We start from the raw sequence: 24,312 nt of genomic DNA, 5'->3' as shown, positions 1-24,312 counted from the left end.
TACTGGCTCTGTAGGCACAATCAGTCTCAGAAGGCAGGATGGTGAGACTTCACTAGGCTTACTTTGGACACATTATCAGGAAAGACAAATCACTAAAAAAGGACATCATATTTGGTAAAGTAGAAGTTCAGCAAAAATGAAAACCCTCCATGAGATGGACTGACACAATAGCCCCAATAATGGGCTCAAACAGACCAATGATCATGGAATTGGCACAGGACCAGACAATGTCTTGTTGCGTTATACATAAGGTTGCCTTGAGTCTAAGCCAACTGGATGACAACTAAGAACAAAAGGCACAATGATCTGTTTTCATTGTTTGAAGAAGTGAACTTTACCTCTCTGCTTGTTTCTGCAGGCGTACAGATCTTAAACATTTTATATATTTTTCATAGTAGTTTTGATGTACTCTCTTTTCTAATTCTTCAATTTTAGTATATGCAAAATCAGGATCCACGTAATTGTATCTTGGTATCTTTGTGAAAATTGTTCTAAAATATGAGCAAGCCATGTTAATAGGTATATAGATATATGCTTTTGTTCAATCAATATTTATTGCATGCCCTCTAGTAAGGTTCTATGCCAGGTGTTGGTCAGAGAATGGTGAACAGGGCAAACTCTAGTCCTTGTCTTTATATCCTACACTATCATGACATTTTTGAGTCTATAATTAGGGTGAGACCTAAATTTTGTCTTAACCTAAGCTGGGAAAAGGAGTCCCTGGGTGGCATAAATATTTAAGTGTTTGGCTACTAGCTGAAAGGTTGGTGGGTGGAAACCACTCAGAGGCGCCTAGGAAGACAGGCCTGGTGATCTGCTTCTGAAAGGTCACAACCTTGAAACCCTATAGAGCAGTTCTACTCTGCACACATGGTGCTGAAATAGACTCCTTGGCAAATAACAACATCAAAGCAGAGAAAAAATTCCTTCTTCCTAAGGCCATGGAGAAAGAATGACACCTACCCTAAACCTACCCTTGGGGAATCAGTCAAATAAGTAACTTGGAGAATTATAGATGAGAGATGGAACTTCAGAGAATTAGATCTGAATTTGATTCATGTTTCCTAAAAATTAACTGCTTTTAGATCATTGTGATCAAAATTACAACAAAAAAAACATAGAACAGTGAATCCCTTTGTTACAAAAGTTTGTGAAATAACCATCGACAATAAATGTTACAGGGAAATCAATCTATAAAGTAACTGCAAATGACTTTATATCTCATATTCACTCATCTGTGTTCATCCTTTCTACCCACCATATATTTTCAATAAGAAAAAGTACAATTAGCCAAACATTCTGGCCTTGGTCTACTTCCATCTTCAGCAAATTCAGATAATCATTGAGATTCTCACCCTCTGTAATTCACTCATATGTATGAACTTATTAGTCTCAGAGTCAAATGAAATTTAATCTAGTATTTCTCTCTTTAACAGTTCCTCAATGCTTACAGTAAAACTGTTTTAACTAAGTCTTTAAAAGAGTCAGACAGTAAAAAAGAAACAAATGCTTTGTTATTCTAAAATAGTTGTTGATATTTAAATTTTCCTTCATTCTCCTGGAGCCTTGACCACCTTTAGAATCTAGGAATATCTAAAGTTTATAATAAAGAAGTAGTAAATTCCTTAAGTGACAAACAGCTGGCTATTTATACATCTAAATTCTTATGGGCTCTTTAAAGAATAAACATTAATAAATAGCTTTGCAGCTTAGAGTTGTTCATTTTTTAAAAAATACGCAAAGTATGAATTACAAAATTTTCTATGTAAATAAAACATTGTTTCTTCGTTTATTTATTCAATAAACATTTACCGAGTGCCTGCTATATGCCTGACACTGTTCTATGCAAAGAGCATGCTGAAGTAAGCATAAACTAGATAAAACTTTCTACCTTATTTTCTTCTCCAAAAATTAAAAAGGTAAAATGCATTAAAAATAAAATAACAATTACAATTACCAATGATCTGACATGCTCTAAAATTTCATTAATTAAAGTTACTAATTGGTAGCTTAAAAAATACTGGATTAAACATTGCCTTTTTATTTTTATGGAAAAGAGTTCATTGAAATAAATTTGTAATGCTCAGCCTTCTTCAAAAAAAATTCTGGCATTTTTTAGGCCATGTAATTAGACAGAGACAAAATGTTAATATTAAATTAATATATTATCCCCATAGAGACGTATTTGTATAAGCCTAGCAAAGAGTTGAAGAAGATAAAAAAAATTGTTTTCAGTAGTTATCTCTGCAGGGTGGGATGAGGTACAATGAGCCAGGTGGAGGAATGGGTTTTCCATTCCCATGCTATACAATTATTTAAAATGTAGTCTGGGTAATTTTTACATTTGTGCATTTTATTTTGTTTTGTTTTTGATACTTGTCAAATAAAAGTGAGACAGAGAGAGAAAGCAAGCCTGTTGTGGATGGAATTGTAAATAAAATAATAAGATTGACCAAAAAAAAAATCCAGAATTTTTCCATTGTGAATAATAAACAATTATGGCTTAAAAATCAAATGGTATTGTAAGAAAATGATTCGCCAAAAGGGAAAGAGGCAAGTGGAGAAAAGCAGAGAAAGCCTCGGGCCATTACCAAATTTAGATAGTCTACTGAGTGGGAGCCTACAAAATGTCAGCCAATCGAATCTACCAGCCACTCTGAGGGGGAAAAGACCTGGTGATCTGCTCCCCTGGAGATTAAAAAAAAAAAAAAAAAAAAATACAACGTAGGAAAACCTACTCTGTCCTAGAGAGTCACTGAGTCAGAATCGACTCTACTGGCACACAACAACAACTAGTAGCATACAACCAGGCAGAAAAGAAATTCATTTCCATTTCTGATGTGTAAGAATCATCCCTGGAAAACTGGTGGCCTAGTGGTTAAGAGCTACGGCTGCTAACCAAAAGGTCAGCAGTTCGAATCTACCAGGTGCTCCCTGGAAACCCTGTGGGGCAGTTCTATTCTGTCCTAGAGGGTCGCTGTGAGTTGGAATCAACTCGACAGCAACGGGTACTAGTAGGTAAGAACCATCCCTGGCATTTAGACCCAGATAAAAATGTCAGGATGCCTAGGTCACTTTTCCCTAACCACTAGCAATGTAGTCATTTCTTTGAGATTTGGATAAATTTAAATGAAGTTTAACAGCACTTATGGCTCTTTTTTGGGGAAGGGTAGTTAGTTCAATTTGGGAAAAGTGATTGGAAATGCATCTTTGCAAGGGGTGGAACAAAGATGACAATGATTGGCTTTTCACAATTTTAAATGTGTGTGTGTGTTTTAGAAAGATAAATCCATCCTTAAAGAACACATCTACAGTAAGGATTTGCTATATTTTCAAAAGTAGTATTTTCATCATTCTTCTATACTTGTCTACAGCAGGTTTTAAAAAGCATTTGGTAAAACAGTCACTTCCTGGCAAGTACTCAATATAGATGACAAGAGGTTAGATAAAGCAAATAAAAGACCTTCAAAAATCATCTCTCTTCATTTAAAAATTTGAGAAAAGAAACCTTTATTATTATTATCACCATCATTAGTTTGCTAAAGCAGATCTGATGAGACTTCTACATATCACGTCAGTCATTATGTCTTTGGAAATTTTGGATTTTTAACTACTGACTATTGTATGTTACCTGAAATGTTTGCCCTGTTCCCCAGGCCTGATACTTGCAGCTCGATCATTGGGGAAGGCTATCAGCGCATCCTTCACTGTGTCTTTACTTGCTTCATGACTGTGAATGCGTGCCTTGGCTGACTGAAGCATTGCTACAGGTGCATAATCTTTGCACTTTGCGAAATCTTTGACCACAAACTGTCCCGTTGGATTACTGACCAATGGGGATATACCTTTTATAGAATAGAATATTAAGTTTATATAAAGCTTTGTGAAGTTCAGTTTCCAACCAATATTCACGAATTAATTAGTACATCAGACCATTGGTTCTAACTTAAATGCTTAGCTCCAAAACAAGCACATACATTGATAAACTACAAAGGCTTCATTTAATAAATGGCTCTACATAAAACAGAAGTTCTTATAACTTAGCTACATAATGCATGCATATATAAATTACACAGTAAACTTGAAGAATTAGGTTGGCCATGTGAAACTGAGATGTTTGCAGGTTAAAAATAGATGAATTTCAGCAATTTCGTATGGCTCAATGTGTAAAAAAAATTGAGGATGAGATGAAACAGCAAAAGCAAGAAAAAGGAAATAATGAGTTTCTGTTTATAGGGATGGAAAATCCGGCAACGCATATTGGTGATGGCTGCACAATGTGACCAATGTAACTGGTGTCACAGATTTGTACACGTGAAAAATGTTGAATTGGCAAATGTGTTACCTATATATTTACAACAATTTTTAAAAAGTGGCACATTAAAAAAATCTATAAACACAAACAAAAAATAAAATAAAACAAAAAAATTACAGTATTTCATTACTTTTATAGTTAACTAGACCAATGCAGAGGAGCCCTGGTGGCACAATGGCTAAGAGCGTGGCTGCTAACCAAAAAGTCGGTGGTTTGAGCCCACCAGCAGCTCTGCAGGAGAAAAGACCTGGCAATCTGCTCCCATAAAGATTACAACCTAGGAAACTTTATAGGACAGTTCTACCCTGTCATGTGGGGTTGCTATCAGTCAGAATTAGCTCCACAGCACACAACAGACCAATGCTATTCAAAGTGTGATACTTAGAATGCCAACGTCAGCTTCTTCAGGAAACTTGTTAGAAATGTCATGGGGCTCCACCACAGACCTACTTAATCACCAATGCTGAGATGTGAGCCAATAATCCGTATTTTAACAGGTTTTCCAGGTGATTTTAATGTGAGAACCACTGGATGAGACTGCATTTACTGTATTAACATATATTGATATTAATCATATTAATTAATATATTAAGGCAACCCTATATTAACAAAACTGGTGAGCATCTACAATAGCATACCAGGATTAATTTTCATCACAACTTCCTTGGTGAAAGGTTTGCAGACGCTGTTGAAATCTAAATGTATATGATGAAATGGTTTCATCGATAAAGACTGCAAGTTTTCATCTGCTACTAAGCCAATAATCTCAATTACTTGCTTCACTTTAAAAGTTCCAACTTGACGTGGAATAAATGAACACATCACAATCTAAAAGAAGAAGAGGAAAAGTAACCAATATAATATCGTTAGGAAAAACAAAAAAAATTCAAAATAGTTGCTTATAAAATTCCATGGAAAGCTACGTTATCACAGAGACCAGAAAGTATTTTAGAAAACAGTACATACGGCACTGACAAACTTTTAAAATACTCAGAATTATTTAAGAAAAATTAAGAACAATGGTACTAACGTATTTCCAGGAAGGTGGAGTAAGGAACTCCAAAAATCTACTTCTCTATAACAGGAAAGATAACGTTGGCAAAAACTGTCAAAATCAACTTTCTCAGATATCTATAAACTAACTAAAGGCTCGCAAAAATCTGAGGAATATTTATATAAGAAAAATTGACTGAATCTCTATAAGAACAGCAAGCTTCGTGGTGTTTTAATTTGCCCTAATCCCATCTAAAGGTGCCTTGGTTAAGTACCTGGCTGCTAACAGAAAGACTGGCAGTTCAAACCCACCCAGCAACTTCTCAGGGAAAGGCCTGGTGATAGGCTCCTATAAAGATTATTACCACCTAGAAAACCCTACAGGGCAGTTTTACTCTGTCACATGGGACCACTATGAGACAGAATCGGCTCAACTGTACCTAACAATCCCATCTTCTTCTCCCCAGCCCCGCAATACCTTAGAAAAACAAGTCTTCCAATTATGGCAGCTGTGAAAACCATTAGTCTAGCAGCCAATGGAGGAGGCAGAATAGGCTTAGAGTTCTCCGCAAACCCAATCCCCAGAGCATTATTCCCCTTTGTGCTGTCTGGTAACTAGCTAAAAAACTCATTTTAAAGGCTTGTTTTTATCTGACCTGGTTCAGAGCTCACTCTGTGAACAGCCCTCTCTCTAGAGTTTTATTAAAAAAAAAAAAAAAACAGTAATTGTTGAACATCACAGCAAACTGAGGCAGAATTACCAGTTGAGGCTAGCAAGAAGTCAACAACAGCAACAACAACAACAAAAAAAAAACCCTGGGGAACAAGATATCCATAGGGTAACCTGAAAAAGTCTGGCATATTCCCAGGAATCCAGATGGCCACACACATGTGCAGGACAGTATACATGCCCAAGAAAAACCTGAGAAGGCTGTAATCTATCACCCCTGGCTGACACTGAGGTTCTGTGCCAAGAGGAACTGAAGGCTAGGCAGAGTTATAAGGCCTGGTGATCTCCTCCCGTAAGATTACAACCAAGAAAATCCTGTGGACCTCAGTTTTACCCTGTAACACATGGGATCACCAGAGTCACAATTGAGGGCAACGGGTTTGGTTTAATACCCTCATTACTGAGATGTTCCATCATTCCCCATGGTATATGCTTCCTTCTCTTTAATAAATAATAAACACAATTTATTCAGCTGCAGGTGTGTTCCTGGTAGTCTTAGGCGGAGGCCATTAACAGGAGGAAGGCAGAAACTTATGACTAAAGAGAGAATCAGATATAATTTGTCAGTTATGGGACACTCAATATACTGTGTGTCATAAAGAAAGTTGTCTTCTCAGGGACTGAACTGGACAATGGGATGGAGAGGGATGCTGGTGAGGAGTGAGCTTCTTGGATCAGGTGGACGCTTGAGACTATGTTGGCATCTCCTGCCTGGAGGGGAGATGAGAGGGTAGAGGGGGTTAGAAGCTGGCGAAATGGACATGAAAAGAGAGAGTGGAGGGAGGGAGTGGGCTGCCTCATTGGGGGAGAGCAATTGGGAGTATGTAGCAAGGTGTATGTAAGTTTTCGTGTGAGAGACTGACTCGATTTGTAAACTTTCACTTAAAGCACAATAAAAATTAAAAAAAAGAAAGTTGTCTTCTTTTACTTCTACAAAATTATGAGGATTTAGAAGCTATGGTAAAATGGATTCTTTTTCCCAATTATTTAATCCCTTCCTATTATGCAAATATACGTATCCCTGTCCCTTACCATATGAATTTATATACCTCCACTAGAGTAAGTGAAGTATATTTCCCTTCCCAATTGATGCTGGGCTTGGCTGTGCAACTTTCTCTGGCCTGTGAAATGTCAGCAGACATTATTAATATGAGCAGAGGCTAAATGTGTTCCTGTGATTTGTATAAGATCTTTGTCCTCCCGTGATTCACCATGAGAAGTATATGCTTTGGGTAGCAGCTAGGTCTAGAATAAGACAATTGGAGATGACCTGAATGCAACCTAGAGACAAGATTTACTGATCCCAGCCAAGTGCAGCAGAGCCACAGCTAATCTGTATATTCACAAGAAAAATAAAAAAGTTTGTTTTAAGCAACTGAGATTTTTGAGGTTGTTGTCAGGCAGAATTAGTATAGCAATCACTGACTAATTTAGTCATGTCTTATAGTCCAGACATTTTTTAAAAAATAAATAGCTTTTTGGTTTAATGTCCTCCTCCCTCCCTTTACCCAAACTTCTGTCTGACTTTCCCATCCCCTTCAATGTCTACAACATGTGCATCATAACCGAAGTTCAAAACATTCAAGTCTCCTTGGCTCATCTCTTTCTCTCTTTTCCCAGCCAACAAGATGGCAAATACTAAGTATATTGTAGGATTCTGTTTCCAAGACCTTCGTCTCAATATTCAAGTCCCTTTTCTGGATTCAATAGAGAATACAAAGTACGTAAGACATGATCTCTCCTCTCCAAAATAACATACTGGTGAGAACTAATAATTGTGCCAAAGAACACTAATCCCTTTTTATGTTCTCCCCCCAAAAAATAAGTAGAAAAGGGGTAAAGACATTTAAAAATTCTTTACATCCCTCGGTTGGAGGTTTACAATGCATATTAGCATATGAAGGGTTCTGAGAAGTCCTGTGATTAAAAAAAAAAACCTTTTTCTAGTTTTGTTTAATTACATATTTCTCAAACCTATTGAAACATTGCACTTCTAGCACAGAATACTCATTGGGATCATGACTAATTACTACTGTAGCAGCCAATTGTGGTGCTCCACTCAGATATCCTCAGATCTTTTTTCTTTTTGTGCCCTTTGCTCTCTCTGTGTACTTTCGCTTCTAACACCTAACACTGGTAGCTCTTTTGAGGACAGCCCTTGGGCAACTGGAGCCATTTCTATCTACATAAGCAGATACTCAGAAGTGCCTGGGAGTTTTTATCTCCTGCTTTCCAGTGTCATTAACCAATAACTCTCAGGTAAACCACACAAACAAAACACAAACCCGTTCCCATCAAGTGGATTTCAACTCATGGCAACAGCATGTGTTACAGAGTAGAAATGCTCCATAGGGTTTTCTGGGCTGTAATCTTTATGGAAGCAGATCTCCAGGCCATTCTTCCGCAGTGCTACTGGGTGGGTTTGAGCTGCCAATCCTGAAGTTAGTGGATGAGCAGAAATCATTTGTGTTGCCAAGGGACCTTAGACTCTCAGGTAAGAGAGTATGAAAGACCAACTTTCCTTTGCCTCAGGTCTGAACACCTCTGAGCTGTAACTCCTATGCCATAGTTTTCTTGCAAGATCCAGATGAAATATAGCCCTCTGTGGGCCTTTTGTCTGAGAATGCACACTTTCTTTGGTTTCTTCCTCTGCCCTTCCCTGTTTATCTCACTCCCTTACTAATATCCCCTGGTAGCATTTCCTTACTAAATAACTTACACATGAATAATCATCTCAGGTTTGAACCTGAGAAACCCAACCTAAAACAGCAACCCTCACTGAAATTCTTCAATCCATCTCAGACGTTTCTGTCAATTATTTTTTTATTCCCTGCTGAGGCCCTTTCAGGATGGTAAATGACTGTAGTCTAAGAGAAAAAATTACACTATGAAAGAGCTCTTATTAGTAATACATTTTCCACATTTTTCTTAAACTGAGTCAACTTTCTTCTTCCTACAACTTTTATTGGTATGGATCATTTTATTCTTCCTTTTCATTTGACTGCTACCACTTTATTCCAGGCCTTTTTTTTTTTTTTAAGTTTTCCTAGGTGTTATAGTAGCCTCTTAGAATTGCCTGAAGTGCCACCCACAAAACTTCAGTGGATTCCCTAGGATTACTAAACACAGTCCAAACTCTTTGACCCAGCTTCCAAGACCCTCTACAATATGATTCAGACCATATAACCTTCCAACTCTATTTCCAACTGCATTCCTGCATGTTCAGTAGACTGAGATCAAACTAGACTTTGACTTAACCCTGTATATTTCATAGTCTCTCTCCAACCATAATTTTGGTTTTCTCTTGACTCTTTCTGTAATATTACTCCTCAATATTTCATTTCTTGTACCTTATTAATCATTCTATCAAAATCCTTATGTCCAATACAAAATAGTATTTTAGATAGACAGATGACAGATAGCTAGACAGAAAGAATAAGAAAAAAATATTTACTGTTTTCTGGACATCAAAATTGCAGTAGTATTTAGGCTAGCCAATTTTATTAAGAATTCTTATGTGCCAGTAAGAGTTCAGAGCTGCAAACAATGGAAACTCCCTCTAGTTATCCTAAGCTGAAAATGAATTTATTGGAAGGATTACGGAGAACTGACACAATTGTTGGAAACTGTAGAACAAAGGAAACCCTGGTGGCGTAGTGGTTAAGAGCTTTGGCTGCTAACCAAAAGGTCAGCAGTTCAAATCCACCAGGCACTCCCTGGAAACCATATGCAGCAGTTCTACTGTGTCCTACAGGGTTGCTATGAGTCAGAATTGACTCGAAGGCAACGAGTTCAGTTTTGGTTTTTACAGAACAAAAATTGGAAAATGGGTGAAAACCAGGGAAACCTGGGCCACGACATTAGTGGTCCACTGTTGCACCACCATCACTGAATACTGCAGCTCCCAGGAGAAATCCTGCACACCCTGCTTCAGCACTTTCTTCACTTCAGATTCAAATTTCTTGATTTCTGTCCTCTGCATTTCGATATCATTTTGTTTGTAGTTCTCTTTTAACACATTTTACATTCTTAAAACCCACCTACTACATTGAAAAAAAAATGTAAGCAGGATCTATGTTTTTCACTTATTCACAAAACTATGTTTTGCACTTATCTCATGTTATTATTAAATACTTTCCCTCACACATGGTGGGCACTTAATAATTATGGATTCTGTACAAATGTCAATAGAAAGGTACGGATAATTAGACCATAGAAGAGACACAATGTATAAACATTGGTGAAACAGATGTAGTTTTTATCTTCTGAATAGCATTTTAGCAGACCTTAAAATGTTTAAAGCAATGTGAAAGCAAGGAACAAATATCTTACCTGCATACATCCTTCATTAATCTTGCCCCTTTCAGGGTCAATTTTAAAATGTGCTGTTTTTCGGAAGTGATATATCACAGGGAGTGATTTGGTTCGATTTTGCATAATACACAGAACCTCTGAATGCTCACCCATGACACAAGGCGCAAAATTAAGGACCATCCCTGGATCAAACTGTAATGCAACAGGAAGTCCTGAGCCTGTCAATGCTAATTCCACTTTCTGAAATCTATCATCTGTAAAAACAAGAATAACTGCTGAATATTATAGAGAGAGAGAATCCAGAATACATTTTCTCAGATCAAACAGTATCACCTGAAAGACGTAATAAGGCTTGGGTAGCTCATCCAATCTTTCATTCAACAAACATTGAGTGCCTTCTTTGTGCCAGATACTCTACTATGCCTTGGGTATACAACAGTGAATAAAACAATGTCCCTGTTCTCATGGACTTTACAACAAATAAATAAGGAAATATGTTGCATTTCAGAGTGAATAAGTGCTAGGGGGAAAGTAAAGTAGGGTAAGACAGATCGAACCCAAGGTCATGGGGCTGCTATTTTATATACAAAAAAAAAAAAAAAAAACACTACCATCGAGTTGATTCCGACTCATAGCAATCCTACAGGATAGTCCAAAAAGGCCTCTCTGATAGGAAGCCATTTGAGCACAGATATAAAGGAAGAAAGTCATGTGAAAATCTAGGGAAAGAGTATTCCATTCACAGAAAACAGGGAGTGCAAAGACTCTAAGGTAGGAACTTGCCTAACAAGTTTGAGAAACACTAAGGAACCCAAAATGCCTGGGGGAGAGTAGTAAAAGAATGAATTCAGAGTGGCCAGATTATGTAGGACCTTGAAGTCCCTTGAAAAGGTCCTAACTCTGAGTGAGATAGGAAACCACTGGAAGCTTTTGAGGGGGTAGGGGTAGGGGGGCAGATGGGATATCATCAAACTTATATTTAAAAAAAATCACTCTGGCTGCTGAGTTGAAATTAGACTACAGTGGGACAAGGGCAGAAACAGATAAACTAGTTTAGAGACTACCAAATTAAATCAGGAAAAATAATACGGAGGTTTGGACTGGGGTGATAGAAGGAAAGATGGTGAGAAATGGTTAGATTAGTTTTTCTTTGTTTATTTTAAGTAGAGTTAACAAAATATGCCGAGAGACTGAATGTGGGCTATAAATGCAAGTAAGGGATAGAGGATGACCTTAAGGCTTTTAGAATGAGCACCTGAAAGGACGAAATTGCCACTCCTTGAGACAGGAAAGATTTCAGGAGGAACAGATTGTAGAGAAACCATGAGCTCTAGAGGATGACCTTAAGGCTTTTAGAATGAGCACCTGAAAGGACGAAATTGCCACTCCTTGAGACAGGAAAGATTTCAGGAGGAACAGATTGTAGAGAAACCATGAGCTCTAAATCTCAACTAGTAAAAATATTGTGTAAATTATTCTGAGGTTGGCTCTTTTGTGACATGCCACAAATGACATTTTAAGATCTCTTATGAAAATGTTTGCATTTGCATTCTATTCAATCATCACTTATTTTGGTTAAATTGCCTCTATAATATTAATGTTCAAATTTTAGACAATTTTCACTGCTATACGTTTGATTATTATGTTCATTTCACACTTACTTTTGTTGATGGTATTGTCATCATCTCTCAAAAATCCATCTTTACTTCCTACAGACTCAAACCTCAAAAAGAGAGCATAGTCTTGCCTGTGTGAAGGATCAACATCCTTTTTGCTATCATAGATCAGTCTGTAAAAATTCACAATCAGTTATTTTTACAGCAAAGGTGATACATTTTATCACCTGTCAGAAGATAATAAGCAGCCTAATCTTTAAATCTATGCAAGCAGATAGATAAAAGTTAGTGAATAAAAATACAACTGTCACCCATTTTCCAAAACTACTGCACAGATGGAAAGACTTGCAAAAAAAAAAAAAGTCATAGAAAATAAAGCTTAGAAAAATGAGTTCATGGCAATATCTGCAAGGCAAGAGTAACTGAAATATATTAATTCTTCAAGGTCCAACTCAAATGCCACTTTCTCTGTGAAGGATTTTTTTTCCAGGCACAGTTCATTGCTGTCTAAAGACTTTGTTCAAACCTCCACGATAGTCTTTCTGACTTCCGGTGTAATGGAAAACTTCTGTTACATATTTCTCTTCCACAGTGGACTAAGCACATATTACCAGCCATGTTCTGACACACAAATCTTTTTAGAGGAGGAAAGGATGAAAAGAAGAGAAGTAGGACCAAACATCTAGATGGGTTACATCCCAGGCCTGCTCATTGCCTAACTTGACCTGTCTTACCTAGAGGTTAGCTTTTATCTTTGGTGGGTACTTAAATGACTTCACAAAAGGCTGATATGTAACATCAGATACGACTGAAAATACCACGTTCAAAAAACATTTAACTTACGAGTGTCTATGTTAGAATCTCAAATGAAGTTAATGTGCTGTCACGAAAAAGGATATTGGAAAGTTCAAAGACTTGTGTACTAAACAGAATCTCACAAGTTCACTGATGCCCACTGAATATTATCAGAGAAAGTAAAAATGTATAATGCATCTTGACCATGTGGCTTGCATTAGAGTATCATTAATAGCACAATTGTAAATTGTACAAATAGAACAATTGCTTGATTTATTACCCTCCTTAAGTTAAGACACAACTTAGTTATCAACAGGTAATTGATATCATCAAGTGACCCTGCCAACACAGAGAAAAGTATATTAAACATGAGCCTCTCACAACCAAAGGTAAACAGACTTGCAAATGGATCATATACTGAAAACACTATAACCCACAAAGGTATAGCTGCAACACCTATCATATATTTAAAAGAGCATTTCCAAATATACTTTCAAACTAAGTAACCCAACCAAGTACACGAAAGTGTGAACAATAAATGTTTGCATAAGTCCTAAAAGTCCATATGAATTTCAGCAAGCAAGTGTGGTTCATCCCAGCAGCTGACACTCAATCAGTAAGCATTCTTCCTTGGCAGGGACCCTGTACCTCTTTGGAGGCATCTGGAACACACAGCATGCCACTGACCATCTCCAGACCATCCTTGAGAGGAAAACCAGGTCTTGGCTGTACAAACTCAGTTTTGGCCACAACCCAAAATTTCTATTTCCACCACCTGATATCTATGAAGTCTGGAGAGAGTTTTAATATAACCCAAAATATTTAGAACCATATTTAGAAATTTGCAAGTAATATTAACTATGTTAGAAGTACTGAGAGCAGTAACAAGAAAAACCTTATTTATGCCCTCTAACAAGTTTTTTTTTTAACAAGTTTTACTGAAAGAGTATTGAAATTGATTTGATGAATGTGTAGTTAGTATACTTCCATCAATAATTAGCATTAAAATTGAATTAATTTCTGCTTACTTTGGACTAAAACAAAATGTAATTGCTGTCTTTTGATAAGGTGATAAAGTTCCTTCATTAGGGACACAGGAGATAAAAGAGGTGACATCTATGTCTCTTATTTTGCTTAAGTAGGTAAGATTGTTTAAAGCAACATCTGTTCTTTGTTGAATATTTGTACCCTGTAATATAAAACCGGAAATAAAAAAGGATTAAGGCAAAACATCAATAACACATTTTAAGAGGAGGTCATACAATAATTACTGAATTTTCAGAGTCTAGATAATAGAGAAAATCTACAGGTCTCTAAAGTAACACTTAGAGAAGTGACCAAGGCATATCATCAAATTTAAAGAACTATTTAAAAAACTGATGAGGACAGAAATCCCCATTAACCATTGATCTACAAGAAGGACTTGTCTGTTTTACTTCAGATATAGATTACAATCAGTGTTATTTTAATTTACTGGACTTTTTGAGGTTACTCTTGGAGACATATGGAATAAAATCAACCTATTTTAAAACATATAAAAAAAATTTTTTTTTTAGACTAATTAAATAACTTGTTGGTTATTAACCCAAGTCAGTTGGTTATTAAATTAGTAGGTTTAAAATAATATGTTTCAAACCATAACACCTGATTTTCTCCTATTTCACCATTTACTTACCAGTTCTTCTCCAACTGAATCGTCTTGCACTATGGCCACCCAATTTATGGGTTCTGGGCTCTTATTGTGTATAAGTGCACGTTCAATTTTTGATGTGCCGAAGAAAACAGAACCAAAACGTATGCACTTCAACTTTTTATCACCAGTCATGTTTAACAGTTCAATAATCTGCTCAACGACATGAACTTTGATAGTCAAAAGTACGTCTGGACGACCTTGCAAACTGACTCTACAAGAAAATGAAATAGATATATATATATGAATATGTTTTAATTAGAAGTCTATATACTTTATTTTTCTGCTGAACACCTGGATGAACACATACATTATAAAACCATATTATACAGTAAACCCTGAGAAAGCCAGAACATGTGTAAGGCAGGAACCTGCCAAAGAAGGAAAACTCAAATACGTCACACTAATAGAAAGTAATAGAAATGTGGTAAGACTACACCCTGTCAAAGGTGGAAAACTTGTGAGACCTGGAAAAACAAGGCAGTTTCATCCAGTTCAGGTTCTCACAGGTTTCACTGTAATTAAAATTCAACAGTGTAAGAGCAGTTCCCTTCACCTGCCTGCCAGAGGCTATCATTTCCTTTTGTCTGTTTGATTCTACACAATGAAAAGGCACTTGTGCGGTCTAATTTGTTGTCTCCAGAAAACAGCAATGTTTGAAATCAGTCTCATGAATTGACCCCACATAGAACTCAATCTCATGCACATATCACCAATTATTTCATAAATAGTAAAGTTAGACGAAAGGATTTATATGGTTACTTCTGGTTCAAGAATTTTGAGATTCTTTACAACTCATCCCACCCTAACAGCCAACCTCTTCCTCCTCCTAATAACCCAGTTCCCTAAAAACTAAAGTTGTTGTTGTTGTGTGCAGTCAAGTTGATTTTGACTCACAGCGATGCTATGGGACAGAGGAGAAGTGTCCCATAGGGTTTTCTAGACTGTAATCTTTATGAGAGCAGATCACCAGGTCTTTTCTCCCGTGGAGCAGCCGATGGGTTCAAACCACCAACCTTTTAGTCAGCAGCCAACTGCTTAACCTTTGAGCCAACAGGGCTCCTGACAAACTAAAGTATCAGCAAAAATCTACATCTTTGCTGAAATGAATGTCTCCCCCATACAACTTTATTTTCCAGAATAATTTCAATCCTCTTTTGGAACTGCTCTGCCACATTTATCCCTCTCTGGCACAAAAACAATCATTTTTAGTCTCGCTCCTTCAGATACCACAAATAACTAACCACTGCACACCTATCAACAAAGTCCTTATCTCACACTATTATCTCTGTAACATTGGTTATCACTGATCTCATCTCCTTTCATATCTTTCCTCCCTTAATTTCCTTGACTCATTATTTTCCTACTAACTCATTCAGGCTCTTCCTTTTCATTCTTCTAGGGTTTAGGTCTTCTGTAAACTCCATGAACGCTGACGTTTCTCTCCTACTCTCCTCACACTCTAACCTTCATCTCAGAGTTAATCTAATCACTTCCATGCTTCATCCATCACTTATATACTGATGACTCCCTACCTAATATGTCTAGACCAAATTTCTTTCTGGGGCTGAAGACATGGAAAACTAATAGGCCCTAACCGGTTCTACCAGGATTCTGAAAGGTAAATCAATTCCAACATGTCAAAACTTAAAGATCTTCTCCCACAGAGAAGTCCTCCCTCTTTCCTTCCTTTTCTACAATTTATCAGCAAATCTAGTGAAATCTGCCTCTATTACATTGATCCAATTTGCTCACTTCTATCTACCCTCTGAACTTTTTACTTAGGTCAGGTCTTCATCATTTCTCTCTTGCTTCTTGCAATTACCATTACAGCTTCTAGTTAGGCTTCTCACACCACACCTGTACTTCCTGATACGTTTTGCATACTGCTACTAGCAGGACCTTTCTAAAATGTAAACTAATCAAGACAGGTCCATCTTAAAATCATCCTGAGACTCCACTCTCTTTACAATAAAACCTAAGCTACTATCGGGCTCACAACTGTTTCTCAAACGCTACTCAGTTGTCACCAAAACTCAATTCAGTCAACAACACTCACCTCCTCCTACACACACACACCACCGCCACCGCCACCACCACCACCACCACTCTCCTTTGCCTGGCTAATCCTTCTTGCCAGTGAGTGTTTGGTTCAACCATCATTTCTTTAGTGGAGTCCTTGCCAAGTCCACTCCTTCACCCCTGCAAAATCCAAACTAGGAGTCCCTCTTACGTGTATCCATATGCCATCTTTTACTACTTACCATTTTTTAGTCCCTAATGCTTGGCAAATAGCAAGACTCAATGAATCAATGCTGAATGAAAGAACAAAGTATCTAACATACAATCAAAAACAAAAGGCACATCTGAACAGTGAACAAGAAAGAATTAAAAAACATGATATATATAGTATGCACTCACTTTGCCGTGTCATTGACAATTCTGGGCTGGTCTGCACAGAAATCTACTTTGATGGTCATTGATGACTTAGCATCTACAATACCACTAGTTGGAAAAATGAGAATGGGTAATCCACCACAGTATTCTGTGGTAAATATACCTAAATGGAACGAGAGCAGATGGTTTACACTTAGATGATTATAATGTTGTATTCACACTCTTGGCGGGGGACAGATGTACATTACAGGGTAGACAGTCTACTGTGAAGCAAGAATCACAACTCTGATTGTTAAGTCCAGTATCTTTGGTCATTTAACAACCCTGAGTCTTGTGTTAGGACTCAATGCAAATCAAAAGCTAAAATACATTGTCTGCTTACTGTGTTCAAGCATTCACGCTAGGAGCTTTGCATACTTTATTCTATTTAATCCTCATAACAATTCTATTAGATAGGTTCAGTCATTTAACTCAGTTTTATAAGTAATGAAATCAAAGTTTAGAAAGATTGAGCAACTTACCAAAGTCACACTGCTTGTGTGGTAAATTACATTGTTGACACAAATTCTTGACCCATCTCTGTATCCACACACTGACCTCTCATTTAGTGCGTTTCCCTACCTCTTGACTTTGAGCTTGATCACGTGATCTTCTTTAGCTAACAGCATGTGGGTGGAAATAATAGGATGCCAATTCCAAACCCAGATATTCTCCTTAAATTCTACCACAGGAAGTGTTTCTCCTGGGTAGCTGTTGTCCCTTTTGCCTTGGCCCCGGAATGACCACGAGTGGGACAGAGAAATCCCAGCTGACCCACACACATACAGTAAAAAACAGCGCCCCTAGTTGCTTCAGTTTAGCCTAGCCTAGATCAATCAAGCGCCAACCAGCCTGCATCCAAAAACCCAAACCCACTGCCATCAAGTCGATTCCGACTCATACACATGAACAATTAAAAATGATTGCTGTTTTAAGACACTGAATTTCAGGATGGTTTGTTACACAGCAAGAGTTAGCTGCTACAGCTGGTAATTAACAGAGCTGGAATTTTTCACTTGGATATTTCTGATCCTAGGACTCACACTTTTAGCCAATATCACTTCTGTATAGACAAATTAATCCAACTCATGCAGGGTTAGGACAGTGGAAAGGCAATTCTGGAATCAAAGAGCATATAACAAGGCTACAGAGATATGTTATTTTGGAAACAAAAACAGTTAAAAATTTATGGTAATGTTTGGTGTCTACATTAAAGAATGAGATCGGTTAACATCTCTTTTAAATCTCTGTGGTCCTTGTACCACATACAGTGCCTAGCACCAAGTAGTGCTCAAAATATGTTCAACAAATGGATGTAGTCAATCATGAATCTCTTTAATATCACTTCCCAAAGTATTAACACAAATGAGCATGCTGTCAACCTGAACAACTTTGCAAATTCCCAATTCACCACTTTGAAATGGTATTTGATGACATTTTTCCAAAAATATTCATTTAAATTAGGAGAATCAAATATTACCATATTAGAAGTGTTGAAAACATAAAAAGACAACACAAGTTTGTTTGTTTTTTTTCTTTTAATACAGAGATGACCTGAAGGCAAGGCAAGCAAACTCACAGTAACAAAAATGGTTAATCCAGTCATTTTGAAGAAGTGCTAATGAGTTAACATTTAAGTTTCATTTTGTTGTCCTAAAACAAAGCAAAAATCTGTAAAATTATACATATTTCAGATGAACAGGTATTACTGACTTAACTATCTAGAAAAACAAGGAAACTGAATTCAGTTAAATAGTTACACTGTACTCAGTTAAATGCAATTTGACCAAAGAGTTTAAGAGAATGTTTTAAAGGTTTATTAAGGAACCACTCAAAAGCCAAAAGAATATTGTTCAATCTTCTAAATATATTAAAAGATTTGATATATGAAATTTACTGTAAGCCTTATATAACTTTAATACCATTAATAACGATGAACTATTTGTCTATGTGTTTTTAATTATTAATAACAGGTGTGAGAACTTCATCTTAAGAGCAGAGTGACATTGAAAGGATGGTACAAATGGAACATTCATGATCAGATTTTCATTTTCTTCAGATATGACACTGGCTGCCTGGTGATCTGCTACCATAAGCTTATAGCTTAGAAAACTCTATGGGGGATTTCTACTCTGTCACATGGGGTCACTATGAGTCAAAATTGACTCCACAGCACCTAACAACAACAAGGTGTGAAGAATGAACTAGAAGGAGAAAAGAAGAGACTTCAGGAAAATCATTAGTTAGTGTGGTCACTAGACAAGAGAAAATGATGGCCTGTCGTAGAGAAGTGGCAGTGGGACAGAGAGAGGTAGGATTTCTGACATATTTAAGAAGTGAATAGATTGGACTTAATAATTGACTGAGTAAGATGGTAGGAGGTGAAAAAGAGAGACATGATTAGAATTTTGCCAAGTTTCTGACTTGCCCAAGAACATGGTGGTATCATTCGGCATAAAAGAGGAAATGAAAAGTTTCAGGGGAAGCTGAGTTCAGTTTTAGATGGATCAAGTTTGAGACACCTGAAGAAGACCCAGAGAACAGTAGCATAGTAGTTAGCATAGAGGATAGTTAGTGAAGGAATAGGAATGGAAGTGATTGCCCAGAGAATGTCTGTTGCCTTAAGAAACACGAAGGTCCATGGAAACCCCTAAGGGATACTCACATTTAATAAAACAAATAAAGGAACAATGGTCCACAAAAAAGGACTGAGGATGGAAGAGGTATTCAGTGTAATGATAACAATAATAATATATGCTTATTGAACACCTAATGTATGTCAGAAGAGCCCTGGTGGTGCAGTAGTTAAGAGGGCGGCAGCAAACCAAAAGGTCAGCAGTTTGAATCTACCAGCCACTCCTTGGAACCCCTATGGGGCAGTTGTACTCTGTCTGATAGGGTCACTATGAGCTGGAATCAACTTGACAACAATGGTTTAATATATGTCAGAGAGTGTATGAAACATCTTAATAATCATCACCACAATCACAGGAGGCAGGCACTATGTTTATGTCATTGTACAGGCGATGCTACAGATGCTTGGGAAGAGTGAATTCCTTGCTCAGCGTTTCCAAGAACACAAAACTGAAGAAGAAGAAGAAGAACAAAGTGTTGAGAATAAGTTGTAGATGCTTCTCTAGGTGGTAAGGAGGATCTCAAGGACCTTTCCTGGCTTTGGTCCAATCGAACACATTACCTGGTTTACACACGATGCCAGGCTTTTCTAGGCGGTGAAGCAGAAAGATGATGTTGGTGATCAGGTGGAGGAGGGGGTGGGCATTAAGAGCAGGAGAAACTTCATCATATATTTAGGGCCAAGTAGACCAAAAAACCCTAAAGTATGATGAGTTCTGAGAGAGTTGTTTAAGCCCAGAAGTGTGTAAAGTTCACCCCAGAGACTCTGGAGACTGTTACACCATCATAACACTGCAGTAGAAAATGTCTACTCAAATAATCTAGGGTACTCAGGGGAAAGATGGTCACTGGATGACGCAAACAGTGTGCCTGGCTGCTAACTGAAAAGCTGGAGGTTTGAGTCCACCCAGAAGGCACCTTGGAAGAAAGGCCTGGTAATGTACTCCTGAAAACTCAGCCATTGAAAACCCTACGGGGCACAGTTCTGCTCTGAGATACATGGAATTGACTCCATGGCAACCCCCTCAGGGGCAGGAAGATAAGATTACAATTCAAGGCATGCCAGAATAATTATATTTTTTCAATCTTCAAATATAAAAGCTAAGGGATGATACGAATATTATACCATAAAATCATAAAATATTTCACCAGTTCACAAAATACTAATATTAAAGACATTTTAAAGACTGAATCCTGTCTTTCGAAGAAGAAAAGACAAGTGATACAATGCCAAGTCAGGAGTACACTTAAAAAAAAAAGGAGTACACTTAGGAACCATTTAAAGTCTGAGTAAAGAAAAAAGATTTTAAAACTATTGGTTAAATTCATGGATGATTACTCCATAATGGGCTATTAAAAGGCCATCAAGAAACTGTTATATAACTTAACTTTGGGGTCTACATAACCAAAGATAATAACCTCAGTGACACTACCACAGAGAGAAAACTAAGTTGTACACATCATGAATCTGCTGAGTGTGGAATGTTTTACGTCCTCTTAAGTATATACATATAAATTTATATTTGATTTTGAGTCTAACACGATAAAATATTTGTTACATAAAATCCTTTTTCCAAGTTTCATTAAAATCATTTCTGGTTGCTGAATCTATTTTCTGCATAAGTGGTTTTTTTTCCTTCATGAATATGCATTGTTATATTCGTGAATATTCATATATCATTGTATATATTATTATACTTGCAGATAGTAAAGGCTCTATGATGCTTTACAGGCACTCACTACTGTGAATACATACCATCAATTTAGGTAAAGGTAGAAAAAGAAATAATGTGATCCACTCCAAGAATGAGGGCAAAATCAAGATGAGGAAAATGTCATTCATTGTTAACAACTTGATTCAGTTTGTAAGGTAAAAGTAATTAACATTTCACAGTACTCAATTATAATAAACCAAAAAACCCAAACCCGTTGCCATCAAGTAGATTCCAACTCACAGGGACTCTATAGGACAGAGTAGAACTGCCCCATAGGGTTTCTATGGAGCAGCTGGTGGATTTGAGCTGCTGACCTTTTGGTCAGCAGCTGAGCTCTTAACCACTGAACCACCAGGGCTCCTTGATTATAATAAACCTAACCAAATTAACACAATACAAAAGGCCAATGTGGATCATTTTTCCCATAAGATACGGATTCAGGTCTGCAGCTTAATTTTATTTATCTTATTGAATAAACTAGTATTAAATTACAATCATATTTCCTATTACTTAAAGAGAGATTTCTTATGTAATAAAACCACGCAGTTTGATAAGATTTTAGAATAAAATGAGTATATACCATTTTGATCAAAATACTGAAGGATTTTGAATGGCCAATAGTTAAGTTACAGTTTTAGAAAGTAAAATAATACAAATAAAATTCTCTAATTATGCATCACTGCTTGAAAATATAGCCAGGGAGTCTCAAGACCGTATAGCCCATAATCACTCACCTTAAGAGACTCCACCCTAAACATAAGAATCAGACGACATGTTGTTGTTAAATGCCGTGAAGTTGATTCTGACTCATAGCGACCCTATGTGACAGAGTACAACTTCCCCATAGGGTTTTCTAGGCTGTAATCTTTACGGGGGCAGACTGCCAGGTCTTTCTCCCATGGAACTGATGGGTGAGTTCGAACCACCAACCTTTCAGTTAGCAGCTGAGTGCTTAACCATTGCACCACGTGACCCTAATGTTCTACAATTTCGCAGATATCAGAAATTCAATTCTTTAAAAACCAAATCATGGAAAGCAAATTGAACAACATTCAGTGAGGAACAATGATCAATTTTATTTGGTTATGCCCCAGGAAAAATCAATAAAATGACAGACTGCTTTAATCACTCCCAATGCTCAATCGGGTGGTCCTAGAGGACATCCTCAGTTAGTGGGAAAGGGGTTGGGATTTGAGAGCTACCCTCCTTCTCCTGAGGCAGTCCTTATCTCATCATGGCACACAGGGTAGCACTGCCACCCCAGATGCTGACCATTCCAAGAGACTCGGGATAAGCGATTACATGTGTTTTGTGTACTGTCAATGAAGAGCACACGTGCGAATGCGTGCATGCGCACACACACACACACAAATTTATGGAAACTGTTAGACCCCATAAGAATCCCTAGTAATAATCAAGTCTGGGGAAGAGAGAAGCATTTATTCTTTCAACAAGCAATTAGTAAGAGTCTTCTAGGGACCACACTGTGAATTCAAAGATGAATATGATAGAGAAAGAGGATAAATATTGGCTGAGTGTCTATGATGAGCCAGGCACCATACTAGGACTTTCATGTGTTCCCACCCAAACCTCATCATTTTAAGTACATACATACTTCACACAGCATATTTTATTAGTCCCAGTTTATAAATGAGCCAACTTGTTTCCTTATTTAACTTTATTGAAGACACTTGCCTCAGATCATAGTGAGGCACAGTGCCATAATTCTACCTCTGGATGGCTCTAAGGACCATGTCACTTTCACGATGCCACCCTGTCTCCTATTCTTTGGGAGATCAACAAGCCTCTGAGAGTCAGGCTGTGTTCGTCAGAATCATAAGGAGGCAGGTTCATTTTTCCAGAAATATTACTTGTCAGTCTTTTATAGTCATGCTATTCATCATCTTTAAAGTCTGAGTTACTTCAAATGATAGACATCTTTTTTCTTTTTTTGATGAATCAGGAAAGCTGTTAATCACACTAGGCAAACATTTCAAATGATACCAACTATCTTATAAAATTGTAAGCTAATTTATAGGACAGAAAATATTTACCTGGAGCTTTGCCATGGTTAACGATACTAATCTCTTTACAATATACTTTACTATTGGCAACCAGTGTGCCAAAATCAACTTCTGACTCAATTTCCAATTGGCAGCATGGAATCAACCTAGGGGAGGGAAAAAGAGGGCATTTTGTTAATTTTTAACAATCAGAACCTAATAGTAAAATCTATACCTGTTGCCACTGAGTAGATTCTGACTCATAAATCTATACCCATTAAAAAAAAAACGTTGCCATCGAGTCGATTCTGACTCATAGCAACAGTATAGGACAGAGTAGAACTGCCCCATATGGTTTCCAAGGAGTGCCTGGCGGATTCAAACTGCCGACCTTTGGTTAGCAGCTGTAGTGTTTAACCACTACGCCACCAGGGTTTCCCATAAATCTATAGAGAACATATATAAACAATTTTATCTGATGTCCTTCAAAAGACATTCTGATATCCTTAAAAAAAATTTACCAGTCCACTAATAGCATACTTGTCAACAGAAGAAATTGTGAAATAAAGATATGTAAACAAGATAAGACATTTTTAACAAATCAGATTTTATGCATCTAAGTACAAGATATACCCTCCCAAATACTCACTTTGGGAGGGTATCCATTTATTTCAATGGTATTATCATTGCTCAAAACCTATTTGGGACTCCTTTTTAGAATCTCTACATAAGCCCATATTTTTTGTCCCACCTCGAAAAAGGTGGAACTTATCTTAACAAAGTAAAGCAGTTTGGATGATGTGAAATCTGATGAAATAAGTCAGCGATCCTGCAAAATATCATCTGGGGTCTAAAAGAAGGTCTAAAGTACAAAATGACCAATTTATTTTTCATACGTGTCTCTAATTTAAAGGGTTTACTGTAGCATATCCATAGCATGTGCTTTCATACATGTTTTAAAAACCAATTATCATCCTATATATTCATCTTATAAGGACACTTACATTTTATATTTGGATAATAATTTATAGTTTATAAAGCACTCTTAAGTATGTTTTAAGTATGTTATTA

The 24,312-nt window shown here is 37.1% G+C and overlaps 1 protein-coding gene across 4 annotated transcripts in view; it reads right to left on the bottom strand.

Moving 5' to 3' along the window:
* Positions 1-24,312, bottom strand: part of CFAP47 (cilia and flagella associated protein 47) — a 321,340-nt gene that overhangs the window by 287,435 nt on the left and 9,593 nt on the right. For all 4 annotated transcript variants that reach the window (XM_049871901.1, XM_049871902.1, XM_049871903.1 and 1 more), the window contains exons 3-11: positions 23,293-23,408; positions 16,875-17,013; positions 14,439-14,667; positions 13,792-13,952; positions 12,014-12,141; positions 10,371-10,606; positions 4,954-5,143; positions 3,632-3,845; positions 339-491 (exon numbers count right to left, since the gene is read on the bottom strand). In XM_049871901.1, coding sequence (XP_049727858.1) covers positions 339-491; positions 3,632-3,845; positions 4,954-5,143; positions 10,371-10,606; positions 12,014-12,141; positions 13,792-13,952; positions 14,439-14,667; positions 16,875-17,013; positions 23,293-23,408 — 1,566 coding nt within the window. The remainder of the gene's footprint in view (positions 1-338; positions 492-3,631; positions 3,846-4,953; positions 5,144-10,370; positions 10,607-12,013; positions 12,142-13,791; positions 13,953-14,438; positions 14,668-16,874; positions 17,014-23,292; positions 23,409-24,312) is intronic.

This window comes from Elephas maximus, chromosome X, assembly GCF_024166365.1.
Source record: "Elephas maximus indicus isolate mEleMax1 chromosome X, mEleMax1 primary haplotype, whole genome shotgun sequence".
Lineage (NCBI taxonomy): Eukaryota > Metazoa > Chordata > Mammalia > Proboscidea > Elephantidae > Elephas > Elephas maximus.
This window is presented reverse-complemented; position numbering and strand designations above follow the sequence as displayed.